Source organism: Cricetulus griseus, chromosome 2 (genome assembly GCF_003668045.3).
Source record: "Cricetulus griseus strain 17A/GY chromosome 2, alternate assembly CriGri-PICRH-1.0, whole genome shotgun sequence".
Taxonomy (NCBI): Eukaryota; Metazoa; Chordata; class Mammalia; order Rodentia; family Cricetidae; genus Cricetulus; species Cricetulus griseus.
The window spans coordinates 288,741,589-288,767,798 of NC_048595.1; the positions used below are offsets into that span (position 1 = coordinate 288,741,589).

Here is a 26,210-nt window from a genome sequence, read left to right on the forward strand (position 1 = left end):
GACTTTTATCTACTCTAGGAAGAAGCCAGGGAAATTGTGCCCATCCCTGGCCCCGTTTGGTGTTAAGTAGTGGTGCATTATTGTATGTGTTTGAGTTGCAGAGATCTCCACTCAGAACCTTCACAGACGTCCACATGTGGAATCTTCACACATGGGTGGCACAAAGAGTTCCTTTTTTATTGGCAAGCTGCCAAATACACCTCAGTGAACCACTGGGTCCAGACGGATGCCAGTCATTTGTTCAGCAATTGCTACGGAGTGTTCACACTGGGGTTTACAAAAGCATGGTTTCGGTGGAGAAAAGTTTGAGTATGTAATATAACTTTGCTAACTTTTATGAAGGTGGCATATTTGTTAATATTTGCTTTGTTTTTTTTTTTTTTCCACACCCAGTGAGTGAATTTGTCTTGGTCACTGACAAAGTCAATTGCCATCCCATTTATACTTAGTGGCCTGGCTTGGCAGTGTTCTGCTGCCAAGTTCAACAGGTTTCCTTTGTTGCCATTTTCTGCAGCTATTCATCGGAACAGCCCCCGTCCTGTGAAGGTGCCCCGATGCCACAGTGACCCTCCCAACCCACACCTCATCATCCCAACCCCAGAGGGATTTAGGTATGTTGTTGTCACTCCTGCATCACGGACTCGTCTCTGCTGTGCTTGCTCATGCTCTGGAGTCAGCGGGTGCTTGCTGTGGAGTGCAGGGTTTTTCCTGCTAACCAGCTAGATGCTTCCTAGATCTCTTCTCACACTGTCTTGAGGACATTCCGCAGTGTCTTAGTTGCAAAAAAAAAGACAGCTGGAGTCTTTCAAGATGACTTGGCTCCCAGCTTCCTTATAACCCCAGCTACTGGGTGCTTTCTGGCTTTGGAGTAGTTCTTTTTCTTTCTTGGAAAAAATTACCTTAGGAAAGCAGATTTAAGCATGCAAAGCATTAGTGAACCTGTGAGGAAAGTTCTCAGTGTCTCTCTAAGAGTGGAGGAAGCTGGAGTGACCATTCCACTGTTGACATTCTTGAGTGTGTATAGTTGTGAATTAAATTGACCGTCCAGAAGCACACGCATGTCCACAGTGATGCTCCAGGATTGGCGTTTGCACATCCGGGGTAGCGAATGGCCTCGTTTTCTCACTTTAATCCCTTTGGCAAGCTAATTTTATGTGGTAGCGTTTTCTCAATAAGGATCTTTGACACTAGTTTCTGTTATTTTCTTTCCCCCCACACAGACCAGAATTCTCAAGTAGTGATGTACATTTTATATTTTTATAGATTTTTTTTTTCACTTCATACCCATGTACTATGTGCCATTCCACCCCCTTTCCTACCTGTGTTCCTGAAGCCTTTCTTCTCGTCTTAGCACTCGGAGCGTGCCTTCCGACGCTCGGAACCATGGCAACTCTGTTGCTGCTGCTGCTGTTGCTGCCGCCGCCACCACTGCCACTGGCCGCCCTGGCCCAGGTGGTGGTGACCCTGCGCCGGCCAAACCTGTCAACACTGCCCCTGAAACCAGGTAGTCCCACCACACCAGCAGTGTCTCCCACCCTATTGCCCCTCATACACTTCCATTGGGTTCTTAGCATTGTGTCACAGAGTGACAGCTATGGGCATGGTGCTTGGGGGTCCCTGTTGGGTTGTCACAGCCTCCAGACCCTGGGAGCAAGCAACAGAAATAGACCATTTACTGGTGGTAACACTTCTCCTTTGGAGCCAGCACTGGCTAAAATGACCGCGGCTCTGCCGGTCTTTGCCCTAGTACACCAGAGGACTCCAAGCTGGGCCTAGCAGTCTTTCCCCCATAGGAGCAAAGCAGTTCTGTCTTAACCCAGTGTCTGCCAGCATTCTTCCAGCAAGAAAGGGGGTGTCCCAGAGTAGTGGTATCGGAGAGATTTAACCAAAACAGGAATGCTGTTGGAGTGTGCCACGTGGGGCACCTAGGGTGAAGCAATAAGGAAGCAGGATGATAAGGCTCTGTGGCTCAAAAGAGTACAATGCTGTTGGACTGATTTTAATACCGGTCTACAGACCGGTATTAATTAAATGTCCTACAGACATTTCTAGTATTGCTACTCATTAAAATAATTAACAGTCCTAATTTTTAATCATGTCTGTAGCCTTAAAAGTTAAATGTTTTGCAGCTTAATCCATTAACAATAAAATAAAATAATATTAAAGGCAACTCCCATTTACTGCGTGTTTTTAGTTTTGGAGAACACCATGGCACATGTCTTCACATTTGCGGGGCATGTGCCGTGCCACAGCCACCTCGTGTTGGCCAGCACCTTTACGGGGCACTGTGGAGGTCAGGCTCTTAATTCACATCCACTTGACCTCGAGAGGTTTGAGTAGCAGCATTATTTTGAAGTTTTTTATTCCTGTTTTTTAAATGCAAAGTAACAGGGTTTGCTTTGAGATAATATGTCTGTGAACATCAATAAAACAAGTGAAGTCCCACAAAGGCTTGTGGGAGTCCAAGACTCCTGCCTGCACCACTCCCTTTTGTGGCAATCCCAGGAGTATTATGAGGGCCTGCTGGGTGGCACACTCCTGCCCAGGCCTGCTCTGTATATACTTGAGAACCCAAGTCCTGGTGCAACATGGGCCTGAAAATGGCAGCCCCAGAGACAGTGTTCAGTGACATTTCATTTTGTTGACTGTGGAAGTAGCTATTCTGGGCTTAAATTCTGCCATCAGTATTTATTTGAAAACAAAGCATTTTTGCAGCGCTGGCCTTTCCCAAGCCAGCATCTACGGCTGCTTAAGAACCACCTGTTCATTTTCAGCAGATTCAAGAAATGGGTGAACTTTGTAACTCACCCCACTCCCCTGCCTCCCATTCACAAATACACTGCTTCTTCAAGGACACTTCTTGTCATTTACCCTGGCAGAAATCTCTAAAAGTCACGAAATTGACTTATTTCACCTTCAAGAAAGCAAGAAGGTAGAGACATCAAGTGACCCCTGTGGCCTCCCAGATATGGCCCTGCTTAAGAGTGGACTGTGTCCTCCCTTTTGTCAGTGGCCTGGCCCTCAAGTGCCACCAGAGCTATTCCAAGGAGCCACAGGCAGCAGCAGCAGCACTGCCTGCATCCGGTGTCCTCAGAGCAGCCTGCACTGAGGCCATGGCTAGTGACCCTGCTACCCTGGGCCCTGCTCAAATGCACGTGCTCTTGGGTTACGTGGACTCCGGTTTAGCACTTCTGAATTTAATCACAGCCTTACCCTGTGAGCTCATTTTTCTGTGAACATTTCACTTTGTTGCAGGAAAGCAGCTGCCTGACTAACCTCTCTTGCTCTCTGTTGCTTGCTGCTGCTTGAGAAATCATTAGACGCACCTTTCTTACTGCTAGACATTTGCAATCTGTGAACCATGTACTGATTTTAGTACTCTTGTTATAGTTAATCTAAATATAATTTGCTGGCAACCTTAAATATCACCTCATTTGTCTATTACCCCTCTATTCATGCTAGGCTTAATCTGTAGACCTTTCCATGCACTGCCGTTTAAATAGATGGGCTTTATTCGTGTTTCTGTTGTTAATGTAGAATGAACAAACTTTGGGGCCAAGTGCCCTACAGTCAGTCCCTGGGGAGACCCAGTCTCAATGGCTGCTCCATTTTTTTTTTTTTTTTTCTTTTTTTGAGTGGTAGATTTTGCAGGGCTTGCCCAGGGATAATACTCTGCCCCCTAGATGTCAGTTGCATCTTCAAATCAGCAGTTAGCACAAGTGTCTACAGACACTGTCATGATCCCCCAGGCAGTATTGTCCTGTTGAGACTCAGAACTCTAGAAAAATCTCACAGACCTTTGCATTTTACTCTCTGTTTACTTGATAGCTCAGTTGTTGTTGTTTTAATGTTGAAACAGAGGTTCCAGTGTCCCAGAAAACGATCGCTTGGCATCCATAGCTGCAGAGCTACAGTTCAGATCCCTGAGTCGTCACTCGAGTCCCACGGAGGAGAGAGAAGGTCAGTGTCATAGTGTCAGTATGTTTTCCACCAGCCTACCTGTTCATCTTAACCCACCAGTTCTGAAGTCCTTGAACAGGACTGGTGGGAGCCACCAAGCTTTAGGGGAGCCTAAGCCTTTGAGTACAGCTTTGCATATTCAAAGTCTTCTTGATTGTATTCTACAAACAGTATCCCTCTTGGCATTTTAATTCTTAAGTACTCTTCTTATCACTTTAGAAATACACAAGTGTTACTTACTGTGTTGTAGTGTGGTGGCAGTCCCCAAAACTTGCCTCTCAGATCGGGTTCTCCCAGAATGTTGTCTTCATGTGTTCTGTTGTCTGTTGCTTATAGAAGGGTCAAAACGATGTAACAGTTGCTTCATGAAGTGCCATTTTCTAGAAGCGAATAGAGGATATCAGAGTCACTGGGAATGAGCCAGCAATAAGAGCAGATTGGAGTGATTGTCGCCAGTCACCACCACAGCACAGTGTAATATTTTTGTAAATCTTAATTTGTATGAAAACCTTTCCTCCAGAGCCAGCGTATCCTCGAAGTGACTCAAGTGGATCAACACGGAGAAGTTGGGAGCTTCGAACACTCATTAGCCAGACCAAAGGTATGAGTGAAACCCGTATTCAGGCTCTGAGTCATTAGGTCTTGCATCTGTGATCTCACGGTGCCTCTGACATCATAGTTGCTGCCGTGACCTTTCTGGACATTTTCTGTTTCTTACAATAAATCACAAGAGCCTTTGGGCATACTCAACCCTTAAGTAGCATGGTTCCTCGGTTCCTCTTCAGGCTAAGAAACTGGGGCAAGGAACCGTGGCTGGTGGGAAGTGGTAACTTGGAAGTTGCTCTGAGAAAGTTGTCTTGTCAGCTGAATTAGGGGAGAAACGGGGCTTAGTTAGAATTCCAGTACAGTGATTCAGGTTCATGGGAGGATTAGATTAATTTAACACAGGTTTTCAGAGCAGGTCGGCTTTGGTGCAACAGTTGTCAAGCCCTGTGCAGGTTCATACATATTCATACATATTGAGGGATATGGGAACCAGTCTCTGTGTCAGCCCACCTGTAACAGTAGTTCCTGTGGACACGGTGTGGCGATGACTCTGTCCTGCTTTTGAAAACAAGTACTTGGTGGTCAGGTAAAATTGGGACCCACTGGGACTATGTCCCCCTCTAAAAAGCTGCAATTTCCAGTGACATGTTAAAGTCCAAGTCTTCCGGAGAGAGGCTCACTGGTGTATAATTAAGCAATCTTTTCACAGATACTTTGACGGTTGGGGTCCATGGCCTGACAGTTGTGAAAAACTTGTCCAGGCAAACCTGGAGTATTGTATATTTGGGTAAAAGAAACAAGTTAGATTTCCAGGTTTAAAGAAAAATGCTTATAGTAGAAAGGAAGAAAACAAAATAAACTAATTGAAACATAAATTTTTTGGGAATGTCACTTTTCAAATGAACCTTACCGTCATCCAGATCTTCAAGGACCTTTGTCTGCTGGACAAAGCTGAGGCACTCCATCACTGTAAGTCACAGTCGTAGCCCGTAATAGCTGGAACATCTGAGCGTGATCAGCTGTGGTGTCCATCAGCAGAGGATATGACAGAAAATGTCACACATGTGCGTGTGCACGCATGCACACATACCATGGGGTACCGTGCATTGGCTAAGAAGGAAATTATGTCATGCCAGGGAAACGGATGGAGTTAGAGATCATGTATTGCTGTTTCCTTTGTGTCCTCTTGGAAACCAACTTTCCTACGTTCTGGGACTGATGAGTTCACGTCTCCCTGCAGACTCTGCCTCTAAGCAGGGGCCCATAGAAGCTATCCAGAAGTCAGTCCGGCTCTTTGAAGAGAGGAGATATCGAGAAATGAGGAGAAAGAATATCATCGGTCAAGTCTGTGATACCCCGAAATCCTATGACAATATCATGCATGTTGGCCTGAGGAAGGTGACGTTCAAATGGCAGAGAGGAAACAAAATAGGTGAGGAGGCTGAGGGTTGCCTCACCAGAAGCAGCTCTCTGCCCAGTGTGTTGTGGGTGATTCGTTTTGATGTTTTGTTTCTAAGCTGTGTTTAAAACGAAAATTGAGGAAAGACTTTTAGGTAGTTGGCTAAACTGACTAGTTTTGTTCAATAATTCTAGAAGTTTCCATCTGAGAAATACTGAAATCTGCCCTCTTGTTCATCTGTGTTTTTATTCCTACAAGAATCTTTGAAGAGAGATTAGATATAAATCAGGACAGGACAAATATTGCCCTAATTGATTTCTAGGTGGAATTAACTCTTAACAAAATAACTAGTGATAGAGTATGATGTCCAAGACACTTCTCCCACTTAAATACATGTATCTGTCAAACATTAAGTCTGAGAGGCAAACACCATTGTAAGAATTTTGTGAACCCCAGGAAACTAGAGGTGTACTATCCATGACCAAACAATCAAATAATTTATAAAACATCTTAATTGTAGCTCTTGTTCTCCTTCAGTAATATGTCCCTTCATTTAGTGTCCTAGAAGTAGTGTTGGAAGATTTCCCTCACACTTGAGGCTCTGTAGCAGTGTGGCCAGAGGGTACAGACATGCTGCTGGCTACTCCCCTCTGCCCCAGTCGCAGCCCAGGCCTCTTGAGGGGAACAGGAGCTCAGAAGGGTTCTGGAACAACACACCACTTACTTATCTTCATAGCTGTCCTGGGGTTCCCTAAAGCTCTTCTCCTTCACAATGACATTTGCAGATAAGATATGTGTAGTCAAGTGATTGCCCAGAACTTTGGATGTCAGGAAACACTAAGACTGCTTTGGTCTGAAGTAGCAAACTAGAGTGAGCATAATGGTAGCTCTGTCCACATACAAGTTAGAGATTATTGTGGGCTGCATTGACGACTGTCTGTATGACTGGAAGAGTGGTCTGTTGGTGTTGTTGGCAGGAGAAGGACAGTATGGGAAAGTGTACACCTGCATCAGCGTCGACACGGGGGAGCTGATGGCCATGAAGGAGGTGAGTCACGGTTCCCTGGGCCTCTGTGTCACGTAAATCTGGGTGATTTAGGTTCAGGGAAGCCTCCCTGTGTGTGGCCCTGGTGTGTACAGCTGGCCCCAGGACTCTTGAGTGGTGAGTTGCTTAGCCCGAGTCCTGTGTTTTAGCCTTTGATGTTTGGGAGCAGCTGGCAGCTCTCCTGAGATGACTTAGTGGAAGATTAGTGACACTAGAAAGGACTTCAGAGAGCAGGGTCTCAAGGAATTGCAATGCAGAGTGGGTGGGTGTGCCCTATGGAGGCAGCTGGGAGTCCTGAGGAAAGCTTAGGGATGGAGCCACCACTGGCCCCTGTGGATACTTGTGAGGAAAAGACAGTGAGCTTCAGAAGTGAGGATGGGCAGGAGCAGGGGGAAGCTGAGGAATGGCCACTAGAGGCCTCCAGCCTGTGGGGGACTAGGGGTGAGGGGGAGTGTTGGTGACCAGCTAAGCTGCAGAGCTGGCAGTCACCACTGAACTTCAGTGCTTTTTTTTTTTTTTTCCTTGCCCTTGCCAGCCTTGCTCCAAATTGACCAAATATATCATCAGCCTCTTAGATTTTAATGTTTACATGCTGGCTCTGGTCCTGTAGGCTAGGAACTGACATGTCAGGCGACAGCTTCCCACCCTCCGTGTTCAACAAGTATCCACAGTAACCATAGTTTTCCTTCTCAGATTCGGTTTCAGCCTAATGACCATAAAACTATCAAGGAAACTGCAGACGAACTGAAAATATTTGAAGGCATCAAGCACCCCAACCTAGTTCGGTACTTTGGTGTGGAGCTTCACAGAGTAAGCCGGCTGCAGTCATACTATGTGGGGAGTCAGTGGGCTGCATTGCAGCCCTGTTGTGTCACAGGTCTTATTGCAGAGCACTAACTGCCTGATTGTCAGGGAACCCCCATGACTACATCACTTCTGCCTTCTCTCCGAAACCAGAGGTGCTCTTCCTGGGATTGAGTTGCAGGCTCAAGGCATCAGCCCCATGTCATGAGCATTGACAGCCATCCTGGCAGGGGGACATTCTTCTCAAGTGCCCTTCCTGCTGCTGTGCCAATTGTCACAACTATTAGACACCCACTCTTCCCTCTGTTGTTAATAAGCCTGCATGGGATAAGAAAAACCTGAGACCGAGGATTATTTGTGTGTGGAGTGTTAAGACAGAGAGGGAAGGAGGACAGCTTGCAGCATGCTGGTGAGGAGTCAGCACCACCGGGGGTTGATCATTGTCTGTTTTCACTAGTGGATTTGTGGTTGACAAGGATGTTTCAGTGCTTGGTAATACCCGTGGGCACAGCTGTCACATCCTGTCTAAGGTTGCATGGCAGATAGTCTTAGGATGAACAATCCCCGCGAGGAGGCAGGCAGCCCACTGCAGGAGAGTTAGGCACAGCTGTGCCTCTCACTCCCTCAGCACTCAGGGTGGAGTCCACACCCCACCATGAGGAACACAGATTCCTCCGAGTGGGTCCTGGGGTTCCGTGTATTCACGGAAGGAAATACAAAGTGTCAGTCCTGTTCTGTTCCCTCCCCAGGAAGAGATGTACATCTTCATGGAGTACTGTGACGAGGGCACGCTAGAGGAGGTGTCAAGACTGGGGCTTCAGGAGCATGTCATCAGGCTGTACTCCAAGCAGATCACGGTTGCCATCAACGTCCTCCACGACCACGGCATTGTTCACCGAGACATCAAAGGTACACCTTACCTGGCTTCCACAGCCCAGGTGTCCAACCCAGAGTAGGTTCAGCAATGGTTGCTCCCATGCCCACCTATTACTTCTTCAGGTGGATGCACCTTTGCTTTAAGCACTTCTAAAGTGGGCCTTGAGCCAAGAACTGGCAGAGAACCCAGGAGTCCATGCATGAGTAGAAAGTCCTTGCTGTCTCCTGCTCTACTTTCTACTTTAGAGAAGTTGGTTTCCTGGAAATGAAGTGTGTGTACTGCTTTTGGTGTAGCTTAGTCTGTGCTCACTGTGACAAAGCTCCCTTGCCTGTCCCATGTCAAGGTCTTTGTGCATTCTTGTCCAGATGCATGTTGTAAGTGCATGAAGCAGGTGTGAACATTCATGTCTGAATGCCTGTTGTCAGTACATGGAGTGAGTGTGAGGCATTCATGTCCCGATGCGTGTTGTCAGTACACAATGCCTGGGATACTGGAACATACAGCTATGGCTTTGGAGTTGAAAGGAAGTTGTGTCCCCCATGCTTTTCTGTCTCAGGAGAGTAGCCATGCTCCCATTTCAGAATTCTCACACTGTCAGTGCCTGAGCCACACCATGATGATGACCTTTCTAGGAGTCTGAGAGATATCTCAAGCAGGAGAGTGCTTTCACACCTGGTTGGCTCAGAGTTCCATCCTGGCCTGTATTCTGAGGTTAGGCCAAACAGTTATTCAAGAGTGACCTGCCTTCTGACTAAGGACTAGACTGGAAGCTGCTTTGACCTAGGTCTGAAAATTGTTTATGTTCTCTTCTGGGTGCCTCACCCTGAATCCCCCAGTCTGTGCCAGCTTGATGGCTGCCTTGCCTGTCTGCCACATAGCTGTGCTGGGTCAGACTGGGATTTGCTGACCTGTCAGTGCCCGTAACCAGTTGTCCTGCCTCCTACACCACACTCAGTCTCTGTTTACCCTCACAGTATAACCTCTGAACCCTACAATCAGTTTAGCTCATTGGTATCCTCATCAAATAGTGAGAACAGTTTCAAAATAGCCACGGTGCAGTCTGTTATTGATGCTGCGTCTGGGGGGGCTCTAGCTGTTATGGACAGAATGTCAGAAGTTCACTGCATAGCCGAGTGTCCAGTGTGATACTGTGGGACTTGGTAAAGAGTATTGTGTGACTTAATTACAGCAGTGCCATCTTGCCTGTAATAATCTAGGCTACCCTGGGAGATGAGCAGTAACCCCAGGTTCTGGCAGGAGTTGATACATGTGTATTGCTTGTCGGAACGTTGGAATGGAAAAGTATACAGGACTGTTTTCAGTTACTGCTAAAATGGGCTTAGAGGTGGTCTTAGTGTGTGTCTCTTAAAGTTCCCAGTGTGTGCAGGCTCTCTTCTGTGCATCCTTCATGTTAAACTGCCCATGGCAAACAGTCTCATGTTCATTGACTGCCACAGACATCTGATTTTGTATTATATTTCTCTGTAAGTATGTCTTGAGTTTTTAATGAATTGTGTGTCTTTCAATTCAGAATGTGTCTCTTGATTTGCAATAGTTTGTAGGTGTGGTCCATAAATCTTCCTGTGTTTGCACATGGTAAATGAAATTCCAAAACTCGGTATTATTTAGTTTGTGGATGCAGTTTTCAGGAGCTTGGATTACCACAAAAACATCATGAGGTGCCCACATTGTGTTTCATAGCCTGCTCAGCAACTACTTGTTTCTGTTTAGGTGCCAATATCTTCCTCACGTCATCTGGACTAATCAAACTGGGAGATTTTGGATGCTCAGTAAAGCTTAAAAACAACACCCAGACCATGCCTGGAGAGGTAAACAGCACCTTGGGAACAGCAGGTAAGGACTGTTCCACCTGGCCTCTGGGCTTGGCTTGAGGAAGCCTCCTCCCCTCTCAGGACATCTGGTGGCTTACAGTGGTAGATGGGAACTGTGCTGGTTTAAGTAACCACAGCTACAGTAACTACTCACTGTTATTGACCATTGTCAGGTTAAGCTTCCTGTTTCAATTACAGTTCATTGCAAATTTTGACATTTAGAGTTGCTTTTTAAAAGAGAATTTTGTTCCTAAAATATCTGTCAAGTTAACTTGAGAATGTAACTTTTCAATATTGGCTGCCAAGAACTGGGGGAAGGACATTGTTCAGGATGAATGTACTGCTTGGTGCTGTCACTGTGTACTGCTGTTAACCCTTGCTATCACCATGTTTGACTGTAAAGCTTACATGGCACCTGAAGTTATTACCCGAGCTAAAGGAGAAGGCCATGGACGTGCAGCAGATATCTGGAGTCTGGGGTGTGTCGTCATAGAGATGGTGACTGGCAAGGTAAGTATGCTGTGCACCTGGAGGAAGACTTCTCCCACGTCGAGCACAGAACTGAGGTTTTATTGCAAGTGCTGTGGACACCTTCCTCCTACTTGAGCTCATTAGAGATTAGTGAGGCCACTCCAAAGGTACAGTAAGGTTCGTAGAAATGACAAGCTGAGGAACACCTGTCTGAAGGCACATGTCATAGATAGTTCTGAGTGAATTCATAGCTTCAGCTTTGAAGTAAAGTATAAACCCATGCAGCCGTAGACACCTGATTTTTGACAGAGGTGCCAACAAATGGAGAAGAGACAATCTGTTTGCCTGATGCCATGTATGGAAGAGTGACATCAGATCCTTGTCTCTCATACCAGACAGCTCCAGATGGGTCAGATCCTTCACATACTACTTAGAATTCTGAAAGTGTGCAGATTCAACAGAGCCGGGGCACTATTCAGGATCTGGGGCCTTATGAGATCATAGTGTTTCTGCACAGGTTCTAGGGAGACAGTGTAGTTGGAAAGATGCCTTTCATGCAAGCATCAGATTTCTAGCATGCATGTAAAAAAGAGAGCTGATCACGAAAGCATATGTCTGTAACCCAAACAAACAACTGCACAGGCACAGACAGGGGACAGGAGGATGTCTGTGTCCCCAACACCTGCATAGGCATGGACAGGAGGATGTCTGTGACCCCAAAACCTGCACAGGCACAGATAGGAAGATGTCTGGGGCTCGATGGCCAGCTGCATAATTAGACTAATGAGTCCCCAGTTCAGTGAGAGAGGCTGGCACAGGAAGTGGGCTGGAAAGCAATACAGGAAGACACTTTGTCAGCCTGCAACCACCATGCACATTTAGCCTGTGTATGTGAACCTACAAACATACATGCACACACCCACATGAACATGTATATACACAAGAGCTTCTGAAGTGCAAAGAGAATAGTTAGCTGAGTTAAGAGGTAGCATGCAGAACTGGACAGCAGTCTATCAGCTGCACATGTGACAGGGTAAATACAAAAATACGCAAAGACCTCAAAAACTAACAAGCAAACAGACCAACCAAAAAAGAGGCGAGGAGCTGAACAGAGAGTTCTCAGAATGAGAAATAAGTGACAATAAATATTTTAGGAAGTGGTCAACATCCTTAGCCATGGAGGAAATACAAGTTAAAGCTGCTCCAAGGCACCTGTCAGAATGGCTGTCAAGAAAACCAAAGGGAACAAATGCAGGTGAGGATGTGAGGAAAAAAGCTGGTGCAGCCACTATGGAAATCAGTGTAGAGGCTCCAGAGAGACAGACTGTCTATTGTATGATCCAGCTATGCTGCTCCCAGGAGTGTGGCCGAAGGAATGTGTGCCCTGTACAGAGACCCTTGCCCCTCTTACTGCTTCATTCACAGTATCAACAAAAGAAATCAGCTTAGGTGACCACCAACAGATGAGTAGGATAATGAAAATGTGGAATAGTGTTCAGCCACATTTTCATGAAGTTTGCAGGAAAAATGGATAGAACCAGAAAATACTAACTGAGGCAACACAGTCTCAGAACAGTAAATATCACTTGTTCTTTCTCATATGCAAGTTCTAGCTTCTAATTTTAATATATACATATTTATATGGGAGTAGCTGGATATAGGTACCAGGAAACTAGAAAGGGTCCCATGAGAAGAGGTAAAGGGGACTTTAAGGATAAGCAGTAGGGAAGGCAGGAAACACATGTAGTAGGAGAGTGAAAAAGAAATGCTGCGATGGGAGTTAGATGGGGGAGTATGCAGTTGCAGAAGGACACATGAAGTCCAAAGCCAACATCTTCGCGGAACCTGCCCGTGAATGCTCATGGTGGCTTTATTCAAGAGTGCCCGAACTTGGACGCAGCTAAGGTGCCTTCAGTAGATGCATGGCTCAGCAAACTGCACCTCCCCAATTAAAGGGGTTAACAAACCATGTTACAGCCATGCAAGTGACTATTACTCACAAAAACAAACGGGAAAGACAGGGAGGCAGAAGCTGCTTATTGTGTGAGGTCTTCACAGCACTGTGAGAGGCAGAGCTATAGTAAAGAGATCCGTGATCCAGGCTTGATCTGCATTCACAGCAGATGGCGGGCTGAGCTAGGTGGGTCATGAGCTTGAGGCCAGCGTGGCCTTCATGTCAAGACCCTGTTTCAGAACTGACCAAAGTTCGTGGTTACAAGAGTAGGAAGCAAAGGGCGATAAAGAGAGGAAAGGGATTCTGGGGATGATGAACCTCTCCTTTAGTGCATCAGTGGCTTTCTCACAGTGGTGACAAAGATCTTCAAACTACAGCTAAGTGAGGCAACTAATGACATCATACCAATAGTCAGGAAGCAGGGGACAGAAAATGGAGCCAGGCCATAAAACCTCAAGGCCACCCCCCCCACACACACACACACAACACCCCATCCCCTGTGGCCTACTTCCTCCACGAGTGTTCCACCCACTAAAGATTCCACAACTTTCCAAAACAGCACCACCTTCTGGGGGCCAGGTATTCCAACATAGTCGCCTGTGAGGGGGCAGGTCACATTCAAACCACTCCAGGTAATGGATTCTCATCACACTCTTATCTAAACCCACAGAATGTACCAGACAGAAGGCCAGCCCTGATGGTAGAGGCTTACTACCAACATTGTAGACATGGATTCACCGGGTGCAAAAACGCATGGCTAATAGGTGAAAGTGGGAGGCGAAGGCAAGTGAGGGTGTGTGTGGTGCAACCACCTTCCGGTCAAGTTTTCTATTACCTTAAGATGCACAAAGAAAGCAAGCCTTGTTGCTAAAAAGAAACACACACTCATCTTCATTATCACCAGAATAGTACATTTCAAAGTGAAATTTTTTCTTAGCACATGAATAACACAAGATCTGTGATATTCGCCTTAAGAGAGGTGTGAGAAAACAGACATATGTTTCAGACAGAAATTCAAAATGGAAGAATGCTCTAGGGAACAGTTTTCATACCGATGAAACTTAAATATTCTTCACCCTAAAACGAAGGGGATTTTGCTTCTGATGAAGAACCTGCTGATGAATAAGTACACAAGTGTGTGGTGCATTTCAGAGTGGTTACACAAATGTGTGCGCAGCATGCGGCTACTGTCTGATGTTATTCATGCAGCACAAGACTGGAAGCCCAGATATTAGGAGACAGTGGGCTGTTCCTCAGCCTCCCTTGCAGCTGCAGGGAGAGTGCACAGTGAGAGCTTGGCGAGAGCGAGCTCTGCCACTTCCCTTAGCATCTGAGTGGGAGGATGCTTGTGACACCTGTACTCTAGTCAAGCATGTGAAAACAGGTGGGCTGGAGAGTACCTGTTAGAAATAACGGAAGACTAGTATGTAAATTAGGGTGCATATAGACCTCATTCCTGTCCTCTGAATCTTTTTCCTGGGATCACTCCTTAATGTGAGTCTACTGAATCTCTGACAGACACCACATGGTCTCTAAGCCTTCCAGCAAGTGTTTGCTGCCCTGACAGATGCATTCTTGAAATATCTGAAGAGGGCATTTGTGGCTGTGACCATGTATCCTGAAGCCTGGTTCTTTCCTGTCTTTCCAGCGGCCGTGGCATGAGTACGAACACAACTTTCAGATTATGTACAAAGTGGGAATGGGGCACAAGCCACCGATCCCTGAAAGGCTAAGCCCTGAAGGAAAGGATTTCCTCTCGCACTGCCTGGAAAGTGACCCAAAGATGAGATGGACAGCCAGCCAGCTCCTCGACCACGCTTTTGTCAAGGTTTGGCCAATTGCTGAAATTGTCCTCCTCAGGGTTAAACACTTAAGCTTGGTTTTACATCTGGCACCAGAAATTTGGAAACTTAAATACAAAATACTGATACCTCAAATGGACAAGAACTATCAGATTTGGATCCGTCAGGACACTGAGTGGGATTTTAAAGAGACACGCATAGCTCTTGTCCTTGAGAATGTGTGGTCAGCTAGGCCCTGTCGTCGTATTAAGAGCTGTGATGTGATGGAGACAGATGTGACTTGCAGGGTGAAAGAGGATTTAGAACTGGAACCCTGGAGTCTCTGAGAGGGTGTGGATAGGCAGGAAGGACAGACCAAGTGTCAGGCATGGAGAGGCTGAGGGGAGCAGAGCCATTAAGGCTTTTCTTAAGTCAGCTACGAGGGAGCACAGATATTGGAAGTGGGAGAAGATAAGGCTGGAGAAGATGCAGGAGCAGCACTTGAGTGGTCTCAGTTAGCATAGACATAATGTGGCTGATGGCCCTTCACACAAAGTACTTCAAGGAAGCTGTGCCACAGGCTAGCAGAGTGTGGCTCCCGGCTCTATTGAGGAATTGGAGTGGCCCAGGCTCAGGAGCAGGTTAGAGATGAAAATGAGTTAGAGGTGTCGAGGGTGCTGCCATCTCCTGGCTTGTTGAATCATGAAGGTTGCATCTCCCAAAGTAGAGCCAAAGGGCAGCCTAGGCATTGACAGTCTCTTTGGTAAGGTCAATTTAAGGTTTGCTTGAAACATTTGCCTTGGGATTTTAGGTGGGTATTGATTGCTTCAGGCTGGCAGGCAAGAGATTGATTGCCACAGCACAGTGGACTTTAGTAGAGAATGGGCACATTGTGTTGCTGGGGAAGCGGCAGGAGTGTGGTGATGGTGAAGAGAACATACCACTAAGCAGCATAGCAGGACCCTGTGTGGAAGTCTGGAAGGTAGAGCATGGGCTCCTGCACGTGGACTGGTAATGAAGGAACAAGCATTTCTCAGCTGTACAATAGATGAGATCCATTGCCCTGGGAATACACATTTGAAGAAGCTGTCTTGTAGTCTGCTTTCAGGGAAGACTTGCCATACGTCTATTTCCTGAGGTTTCCCTCACATGTCGGGGGCTGGTGCCAACGGGGCTACTATGTCATGTCTGTGGGCCAGAGGCCGAGCATAGGCACATGGGCGCACATACACACAAATATGCTTGCAGCAGCAGGGGCTCAGCTTTCTCTTGCTTCCTCACAGGTTTGCACAGATGAAGAGTGAAGCTAACCAGTCCGTGGCCTAGTAGTGTGTGAACAGAATCCCTGATCACTACTGTATGTAATATTTACATGAAGACTGCCGAGTGCAGTGCAGCCTCTTAACCCTCCAAGACTGAACACTGCACAGGTGACAAGCCTCACTTCTGCTGCTCCGTTGTCTGCTGTAGCACAGGACCCTCCTGAGTGACAGTTGACGAGGTTAAAGACGCTGCATGTTAAGTGCCATTACTACTGTACACGGACCATCGCCTCTGTCTCCTCCGTTCCTTGAGTGACTGAGAACCGTGACATCAGTGTAGTGTTTTTGAGCTTCTGGGGTTCAAAAGAAAATGTAGTGTTGTCAGGTGTCCAGGACCTTGTTTTACTCTCTTGTTTGTTGAGTGCTCTGACTGTGAAACCTCCTTGTTGGCAAGCTACAAGTTTGTTATGCAAAGGCTCGTAAGTGAAACTGAAGAAAAGGTTTTTTCAATAAATGGTTTATTTTAGGAAAGCTAAGTCAGCGTCTGTTACTGGCTCAAAGCTTAAGAGCTAGCAGGACAGAGTGTGGGGGGTCTGTCACTTGCTGTTCCTAAGTAGAAACAGCTCAGGCAAGCTTGCCCAGTAGGACACCAAGCCAGGTATGTCCTACTGGTTGGTAGCCTGTGAGCTGTGTGTGTCTCGGGATAGTTCTTAGTGGGGCTCAGTACAGTTGTAGATGTCAGCATATCACAGTGTTTAAGATTGGGCACACCTGATCTAGAGTCAGCTTGATGACAAGCTAAGGGCGTGACATAAGGGCTGCTAATGATGAAGGTGCCTATGGCAGAGGCCTCCTGCCATAGGCACAGGAGGCTTGGCCCTGGTGTTGCTGATATATAGAAGGTGGGGACAATGCTGCCTGATCTCTTGATAGGCAAATATCTTTTCAGAGCATAACCTGACTCTCAGCAGCTAGGACTCTGAAATGGCCAGGTTTTGTCATTGTTGGCATTTCTCTGTACTGTTGTTTTTTCATTGCTTGACCATAAAGCTTCCCCAAGTCTCTGTAGATCATATATTTCTCCTTACACACAGCAGCCAACCACAGCTGGGTTATCGAGTGTTATTGGTCTCCTCTGCCCGGAGACGAATGCCCAGAGAATGGGGGTTAGGATTTTACTTAAGGTGTTCTTGTGTAATCTTTTAGGTTATAACTTATTTGCATTGTGCACCAGTAGTTTTTATCATAGTTGTGGAGCTGTAGAGCTGTTTCATAATCTAATTCTACTACCTTTTCATTTCCCACAGGAAAAACTCAGTCCAATTTGCCATTCCTGTCGTTGTGTAACTGTTAAATCACTTCCCTGCCTGGGACTTGCTTGCCAAGGGCATTCTGTGTAATTAGGATCTTACAGTGTGATGGTCTCTCACTTGGTGTTTTTGTAAGGTTGTCACAATAGAGCGTGTGCCGGCACATGCTTCTTGTCATTGAAAAGTCCGTTTCCACTGTACACGAGTGCCACCTGCTATCTTTATCAGTGTACTTGTTGATGGCAGTAGACCGCACCCTGTCGGGATGTTGGCTTTGAACACACAGGTGTTTGCATGGATGTTTTCATGTCTCTCAGGAGATAGGAATGCTGGGCTGTGTGGTAAGTTCTTTACCCATATTTTCAGACCCTTTTGAGCTTTTCCCAAAGGGACTGTATCATTTCCTCCAGCAGCTATGAGGCTTCTGGTCCCCATACCCTCCCTGCTGTTGCACTCTTTGACAGTGGCCTTGCTAGTGATGGTGAAGCAGGCTTCACTGTAGTTTTGGTGTGTGTTTCTCTAATGATGGTGATTTTTGATCAGTGACTATTGGCCATTTGTGTATCTTTTGTGTGTGTGTGTGTATATATATATCCATTTATTACTTTATGTGATGATTACTTTATATGTTTGCATCTGTGTATGTCACAGCACATATGTGGACAACAGAGGACAATTTGCTGGAGTCAGTTCTCTGCTTCCACCATATGGGTCCCTGGGCATTGTACTCAGGTCAGAAGGCTTGGCGGCAGGCTCCTTTACCTGCTGAGCCATCTTGCTGGCTGCCCTTCTATCTGCTTTTGGGAGAAATGTCTATTCAAATATTTTGCCAAGTTTAGATTTAGGTTATTTGTCATCCTGCGGAGTTGCAAGTTTTGTGGGTTTTTTGTTTTTTTTTTTTTTTTCATGTTCTTGAGTAAACCTTCTTTACCCAATTTGTGGTGTGATCTTTTATTTCCTTTGTAGTGTCTATGAGAACCAAAAAGTTTATTTTTAGAAGGCTATTCACTATCTTGTTCTTTAGTGCTTGTGCCCACCACCTGGCCTAACTTATCATCTTAGCTCTTAAACTAGGCCTCCCTCTCTTTCAGTTAATTTTTGTATAAAATAATTGTCAAAGGTCCTGATGCATCTCTTTGCTAAAGAGACTTCTTTCCCCAGTGGCTCTCTCTTCACGGTGCTGTGACTGAAAATACATATTAATTCACATTCAGCTATTCATTGCACATGGACACAAATTATTGAGTTTGTGTGTTTCAATCTTCTAACATGTGGCCTTGCTGACTTCATTTAAAAATCGCTGTAGCTGCCTTTGTAGACCTCATCCATATGCAGAGATGTGTGAGCAAGGACAGTTCCCTCTTTCTGGAGTAAAATCTACTTTGCAGTTGAGTGTGTTCCTTTTATATACCCCTGCACTCATTGGTGATATTTTTTGAGGACTTTTCCCTCTGTGTTTCAGGTGGTTTTTTCTGTAGTTTTCATTTCTGGGGATGCCTTTGACTCCCTATCAGGGTGGTGTAGCCTTCCTAGAGCAAATTGGAAATCTCTTTTTCTCAGAGGTGGTATGGGTTGTGTTTCTCTTCATCTCGTGTCTTGGATAGAACTCACTCAGACAGCTGCTGGGGCTGGGCCTCTCTTCGTGGAAGGCTGTGTTAAGTTTCTCTGAATCGATTTTAGAGTTTTCACTTTATCTCACCAAGTTGTTGGATTTCTCGGCAGATGGTGGTGCCCATCACACCTGGTGTCTGCATGACTGCTCTCTGATCACACTCACACCCATCTGTCTTCCCTCTTGCTTTGCTAAAGTTCTGTCTATCTCATCAGTCACTTCTGGCATCATTAGTGTTTTCTCTTGTTTTTCTGACTTCTGTTTCTTCTGTAGTGATCTTTATTGTTTCTTTCCTTCTGTGGACTTCGAGTTTAATTTGCCCGTCTTTCACAAATTTGTAAGAGTAGAAAATGGTGAAGACAAAATTCTGGTAAAAATGATCTGCCAGGCTACTTTGGTTAGTAGTTTACATATCAAGCCTATGTCTAAGGTAACTTCCAAGTAAGAAAAATCAGTTGTAACACAGGCACCAAGGCTGTTTAAATGGCAGCTTCTGCCTGCTGGTATTACCGTAACAGGTGCTGTCTGGAAAGGTCCAGAGGGGCTGATGTTTGGTTTATAGGTCACATGGGCTCAGCTACTCAGCTCTGCAGTGTGGTATGAGGACAGCTGTAAGGCAGTAAGTAAATACTGCAAATGGTGACTGTGTGGACATGCAGGATGCCTACATAGGTGCCACAGCAAGTGTGTGGAGGTCAGAGTAGTACTTCGGAGAACTAGTTCTTCCCTTCCACCGCATGAATCTGGAGGACTGACTCATGTCTCTTGGTGGTAGGCACCTTTGCCTGCTCAGCCATCTTGCCAACCCCATTTTCTCAAATTGAAATGTTATATAAGAATTTATTTTATTTTATCCCATCCATTGAAGGTGGGCCTCTTACTGCTGTCTGTCGACAATTCATTAATCTTATTGTTGCCCAGCCCATTTTGCTCAGTAACAATAAGAAAAGATTGCTATGGCTCATTGTAGCCCCCGTTACCGTCTTTGTATTAAAGCCCAGCCACACATTGTTGGTACACTTGCAATTCTGTCTGATACTCGGCTGAAGAAGATCAGGTTTCCTGGTTTGAGATTGTGCTTGACAAGTGTGTTTGCTCAGTTCAGTGGCAGGCGCCACTGCTTGCCAATACTGAGTCATCCATTGCTTGACCTCCTAGAATGCTGTGATCTTTGAGGGCCTATTCATGCTCCTCTTGCCTCTTCCCTCTCCTCTCCTGGTATTCTCCCCCTCCCCCCGCCAGTCCTTTTCCTTAAAGATCATCCCAAAGTGGGTCTCAGTAACCCCTGAGCCTGAACGACCCATTGCTCACCCAGAATACCTCATTCTGACCTGCACACCTCACCCTGGTCCTCCCTTTCGGGTCTTTTCTCCTTGATAAGCAAAGCAGTCCAGAAAGCACAGTTTCTACATCAGTCACACCTGTGCGTGCAGGAGGCTGCACTGCCTGGGAGTGTCTCTCTCCCGTCCTCCCTGAGCCCTTGGCCTGTCTCTAGCACAGTGCTCAGCAGGCTGCAGCTTTCTTTATATTCACTTTGAGAGCCCAAGCCACTGCAAAGTTTTGCTTGGGTAGAACATCACCTCAAACACCACTGGGGACTGCCGGGTTGACAAACACCTGGCTAAAATCAGCCCTAGGGAATAGAAAAAGGGAAAGCAGTACATATACAATTTGACTCATTTTAGAAATCCCAAGGAATTAACACTTAAATAACCCTCACTGTATCCACACCTCTTACCTCTTGAATGTCGAACATAGCATGAATGCCAGAAATTTCAAAACTGTCTACTGTGGCATGTGGAGTACACCTATCTTAAAGATCTAATTGTAAGCCATGCCCAATGAAAACCTTTTTCACACAGCCACAGGAGATGCTTCTGGACACTGGAAAGATCAAAGCAGGTAGCGAATCCAGCCTTGTAGTCAGTTCGAAGCTCTGTACTAACCAGGAGCAGGTTGCAGTTGGAGGAGCCTTGTTTGTCACCATTCATGCTCTGGAGAACACTTGGCATTGAACCAAGAACTCATTTATTTCAGCGTAGTCATGCTAAGGCACTTGCCTTCACACTTTGGGAAGGCAAATGCTGACATGATGGGCAATCTCTGGTTCCGTTTCTAAGCCTGCATCCCTCTTTTAGTAGCCTGTATTCACAAGACCAGCTGATGAGGCTGTGGGCACTCGAAGCTATCCCTGCCCCAGACAGACGGTCTCCTAAAGAGACTGTACCAAAATGGTGATATGTCTGTGTTTGCTTTGTTCTTGACCAAAATAATTTTGAACAGTTGAATATCACAAAACGGGTACTTTGCCAGTTGGTGACTGATGCCATGAATGGTATTGATGACCTCACGCCTTTAGCCTCCTCTTGTGAGATGTCCGATGATAGATCATAGACCCAAAGCATGGTTTGGCTTTTGTTTAAATTTCAAATCAGGAACTGCGTGAGCCAGAGTGGGGTGGGTGGGTGGGTGGTGTGTGTGTGTGTGTGTGTGTGTGTGTGTGTGTGTGTGTGTGCGCGCGCGCGTGCGCGCGCGCGCGTGCGTGCATAAAGATGTGATTTAGGTAGGGCTGGCCAGCATGATCACTCGGTGCGTATGAGGAGTTGGTGGCACCTTACCTTTACCCACCTGAATGGTCTGACTATGGAGAGCCAGAGGGATTGTTTCTATAAAGCTAGCATAACCCTCTACCCAGCATGCATTCTACGACTTACTTTGGAGCCTCGTTCATTCTAATCAGAAAGGAAACTGTCTCCAATGAAGTCTAGGGAAGCATTTTTAGATGCTTGCTGTATTACCGGCAACAGTTTCTGATATCCTCAGACACTCGATGTTTATGTACACGGGGAAGAATCCAGACAAAAACTGCAAGCCATTGGTCTTTCTCAGGTTCATACGTGAATGATTGGAAGAGGCAAAAAGAAAGGTCCCGCCTGAGAGGTCACAAGTTGTCACTGCTGAACACCCTTCATTCACAGCAGGTGTCTGAAAGGATAGCCAACTGCAGACTATGCAGGGGGCACGGGGCTCTCTTGGCAGTAGACTTCGGAACATTTTTGTTTGAAGAGTTGTGACTGGCAGCACCTTTGCCACAGCTCAGCTTTCTCTTCTGTGCTGTGCACCGAGCCATGACTAGGCCTTGGGGTGTCAGAGGGAGCTAGTGCCAGCTCCTCAACAAGCTCCATGTGTTTACGTCTGCCTGACTTTGCTCTCCAGAAGCTGCACTCCAAACTACGTGAGATGATGGACTTGGGGAGTGTGTTCCTCAATGCTCAAGGCAGAGAACCCCAGCAACTTCAGGCAGCCTCAGATACCAGGAGGGAGGTACATCTTTCCCCTTTCAAACTCCAGTGTAGATGCAAATTGTGCGGCACTCAGCACTACTCAGGACAGCTGCAGCCCCACAGGTCTAGCCCTTGTTCTGGCAGGTATGTGTAACACTCCCAGTGCTTTGGTGAGACGGGACCATCCCGAAGAACCCAGTGACATCTCTGTCCATGGTTGTCTCTTTATGAACAAGCTCGGAAGCCACTCTGCTCCACACTGCCTGGGGACTGGCCACACTGTTGTTAGCTGCCTGTGACCAGTTTGAGCTGGACAGTACCACTCTTTCAGACCACAGTGAGCATCAAGAAAGATGTAGATGTAATGTTTTGAACATCCTGTTAGCTTTGCAGGGTTTTAATTTAGAAATTAAGCAGTCAAAATGTATTCCAGGTCTGTGTCAGCATGTGGAAATTTGACTGTCTGAAAACCTAATGGCATAGACTCCTGGTGAGCCTCGGTTCTTCTGTGGCCACTGTGACGAGACTCTGTCAGAGAACACCGCCATCCCCCTCTGCCCCAGGGGAACAGGCTAGGAACAGGGCCAGGCATGCCGGCACACAGCACTTTTTTTCATGGAGGTCAACTTGGTGGTGTAAGGCCATTCAGAATGCCACCGCCCACTCAGTGTTCCTGAGATGTCTGTAACCTGGCACCAAAGGCCAGGTCTCAAAGAGGAGTTGTAGCACTGCCCAGCTCTTTCTGAGTACTTGGAGAAGTTGCCGAGTGGAGGCAGCCTACCGTTCCTTCACCTGATTGGTCCAATTATTCTACCTTCTCAAAGTGTGTCTTTGTACCCTTAAGCATCATGCCCATTTTACAGAAGGTCACCTGGGCTCAGGGAGGGCCATAGGCTGGGTGGCCTGGATCGAATACTTATGTGACCTAGCTGTGCAAGCACCAGAGCACCTACCTAGCTCAGGTCCCAGTAAAGTGGCCTTAGGGTCCATGGGAGGCCTACAGAGATATTCACAAGCAGCCTCAGCAACCCGGGTTCCGCTGAAGAGTAATGTCCATTCTCCTCTGGGCATCTTTGGACCTTGTGCTAGGTAGATGCACACTGGGAACTCGACCTCCAGGCGCTCTGCTCTGCCCCACAAAAGCCAGAATGTGGTGGTCTGATTTCTGCAAACTCAGGCTCATTTGTATTGACAGTATGTTGCTGTGCCTTAAATGTAAAGGGCTCTAGAACTCTGGTCACTTCTTGACTCTTCAAGGTAAGTCATGTGGATGCCATTTAGTTTGCTGCACAAACATCCTTCTCCAGTGACTTTGGAGAGGATGGGCCTTTGGTGGACCATAAGACCAGCGTCTCTAAGTGGGGGTTTGTACCAGATGGTGTGTACCCACACCCAGTTCAGGTGTCACTGGCCTCTCCATCTAAGGCGGTGGTTCTCAACCATCCTCATGCTGTGACCCTTTAATACAGTTCCTCATGTTGTGATGACCCCCATCATAAAATTATTTTGCTGCTAATTCATAACTACTAATTTATAACTAATTTTGCTACTGTTATGAATCATAATGTCTTAGGTGACCCCTGAAGGGATCGACACCCACAGGTTGAGAACCACTGCTCTAAGAGGACACTGTCTAGTGTATAACTGATCTCTTCCAGAGGGAGCCCATTTTTTCCCCTCTATTGGGCCTCTGTTGACTGCCCTCAGTCTGCAGATGTCTGTTTATGCACCATTCTCCAAAGACTGCTGAAGGTACAGGAGAGCCAACCAAAAGCCCAGTGGGGTAAGCAGAGACCTTAGGTTGGACTCACCTGTGGGATGTGGCTTCTTAGTAGGTACCCACACAAGCTGAAAAGGAGTATAGTATCATTTTGTGAATGACCTTGCCCTTGTTTCTAGGACTCGTTCCTTTGACTGTTTTTGGTATTTTCATAACATTTTGGTTTCAAAATTGGCTTAAGTCCTTCAAGACTACTGGGTGCCATTTCAGCAAGACTGGGAAACTGGAAGCGTCACCTACTATCCCTCTCTGTGACTCAAGGAATCCCTCAGTTGGTGTCCTAGCACCTTCATCTTCACACTTGAGGGGGCTTCCACGGTACCCATGTCTCTTATAGTAATATCCTACATTGGCATACCATATCGGTTAACGTGGCTTGCCAACTTGACAGGCTCTAGAATCGCCTAGGAGACAAGCCTCTGGTCATGCCTGTGCAGGTAATTGAGATTAGAACAATGGAGGTGGGCAGACCCACCCTCACCATAGGCTGGGGTCCTGAACTGAACAAGGCAATGAGAGAGTGGAGCAAGCACTAGCCTTCATCTCTTCTACTTTCTGACTTGGACTGTGACTTCCCCATGGTGACAGACTTGTGAGTCAAAATGACCCCTCCCAAGCCGGGCGTTGGTGGTGCATGCCTTTAATCCCAGCACTCGGGAGGCAGAGGCAGGAGGATCTCTGTGAGTTCGAGGCCAACCTGGTCTCCAGAGTGAGTGCCAGGATAGGCTCTAAAGCTACACAGAGAAACCCTGTCTCAAAAAAAGCAAAACAAAAAACAAAAAACAAAAAACAAAACAAAACCTTCCTGACATTGATTTTGTTCAGCATTTTGTTAGCCTGACAGGTCATGTGGCGGCGGGAGGGTCTCAGTAACTAACGTCTTGTGGGAATCTTGAGTCAAGGCCCTGGCAGCCCCCTCCATAGAGCACAGCTGGTGAGTGACTGCCATCTGGAATGCCCAGATTGAGGACCGAGGGGAGGTGGGACATTTGTGTAAACACGTGCCACGGACAACCCAGACAAACACTTTAATTTTCTTACTTGGAGGCGTAACTTAGTTGTCTGTCTAAAGCACTGTTCACTCTGTCTCTGGCAATCGAGGGTTAGAGAAGATGCAGCACCACAGGATGACAGGGACATCTTCCCACCCCACCCCAGCCCCACCCTTCCCTGCAGCCTCATAGACCCCAATGTCACAGGGTCACAAGCATACACGCAACCATTCTGCTCTCCCACACACGGACACACAAAAACACGTGTGCAAATGAAAAGAAAGATAACCAAACCCAGTAATTCACACGGGGGAAAAGGGTTTAAGGACGTCTTCCTTTTCCGTCCAGCGCTGAGACAAACTCTGTGAATGGAGAGGCTGTGGTTTCTGCTCGTCCCAGCAAAGCTCTCCAGTCTCCAGCACTGAACCCTAAGAAGACTAGGCAGAGGCCAACAGTTCCCCAAGGTTCCCTTTGGAGGGTGACATCCCCAGGTCAGTCTGTCTGTTTCTGTTTGTTGTCAATATTGCCGTAGGCAGAGCCCTTGTCAATTTCTGTCACGCCAATCATCCATCGAACTCCCATGGAGGCTGCAGAGACAGGAAAAAGCAGTTAAGCCTCTGAACACACTCTAGGGGTGCTTTGCCAACAGGAGGCCATTGGCTGCAAAATACAAGTGACTCTGGGGTACCATTTGACCACAGTTTCTGGGCATTCCTCTGCACATTGAAATGACATTAAAAGGACAATGGTAGGGCTGCTCTGGGGGGAGGAGGAGGTGGGAAGAGCTACCCTTGCATAGTGGTGGTAAACACTTTCCAAGGCAAACAAAGGTGGTCCAATGGAGACGGTGGAGGGGGCGGCTTTGTGAGGGTGCAGGCAAAGCCTAGGACATGTAGGTCCTACATACCCACACACTCCACCACTGTCTGGGCCGATAGCAAAGAGCAAAATCACTGCCCTCAGTGAAAGAAAGCCCTTGCTCTCTGAAGCTGTGGCTGTCACAGAAGGTGCTGGGACCTATCGAGCAACTTGCTCAGAAACTGTCATGTAAGCTAAGCAGTCACCTCTGGAGAGGAGCTTGGTGAGCTCCTTGTGTGCCAGGCCACATATTAATGACTGGACAGACAGCCTGCAAACACAGTTTAGGGGACAGTGAGTGGGAGAGCAGATGCAGCTTTGGTGTCATGGTCTCCATCCATATAGCCTGCTACTCAAGACTGTGCAGTGGACAGGGACAGGGAAGCCAGCCTGTGCAAATGAAGAGTTGTCTGTTTGGACACCTGATGAAATGCTGAGACATA

General features: G+C 46.8%; 2 protein-coding genes across 3 annotated transcripts in view; one reads left to right on the top strand and one right to left on the bottom strand.

Annotated features, from left to right (window-relative positions):
* The window catches only part of Map3k4 (mitogen-activated protein kinase kinase kinase 4), an 88,257-nt gene extending 71,790 nt beyond the window's left edge, over nucleotides 1–16,467 (top strand). Inside the window, exons 16-27 of one of the 2 annotated variants that reach the window (XM_027401100.2) lie at nucleotides 515–611; nucleotides 1,352–1,504; nucleotides 3,860–3,960; nucleotides 4,481–4,561; nucleotides 5,747–5,938; nucleotides 6,883–6,953; nucleotides 7,644–7,760; nucleotides 8,504–8,663; nucleotides 10,363–10,485; nucleotides 10,867–10,973; nucleotides 14,537–14,716; nucleotides 15,953–16,467. In XM_027401100.2, coding sequence (XP_027256901.1) covers nucleotides 515–611; nucleotides 1,352–1,504; nucleotides 3,860–3,960; nucleotides 4,481–4,561; nucleotides 5,747–5,938; nucleotides 6,883–6,953; nucleotides 7,644–7,760; nucleotides 8,504–8,663; nucleotides 10,363–10,485; nucleotides 10,867–10,973; nucleotides 14,537–14,716; nucleotides 15,953–15,973 — 1,403 coding nt within the window. In that variant the 3' untranslated portion in view covers nucleotides 15,974–16,467. The remainder of the gene's footprint in view (nucleotides 1–514; nucleotides 612–1,351; nucleotides 1,505–3,859; nucleotides 3,961–4,480; nucleotides 4,562–5,746; nucleotides 5,939–6,882; nucleotides 6,954–7,643; nucleotides 7,761–8,503; nucleotides 8,664–10,362; nucleotides 10,486–10,866; nucleotides 10,974–14,536; nucleotides 14,717–15,952) is intronic. The other variant, XM_027401101.1, reaches the window with a different exon arrangement.
* Nucleotides 16,468–24,922: 8,455 nt separating this feature from the next.
* Nucleotides 24,923–26,210, bottom strand: part of Agpat4 (1-acylglycerol-3-phosphate O-acyltransferase 4) — a 91,697-nt gene continuing 90,409 nt past the window's right edge. The window contains exon 9 of the mRNA XM_027401102.2: nucleotides 24,923–25,496. Coding sequence (XP_027256903.1) covers nucleotides 25,402–25,496 — 95 coding nt within the window. The 3' untranslated portion in view covers nucleotides 24,923–25,401. The remainder of the gene's footprint in view (nucleotides 25,497–26,210) is intronic.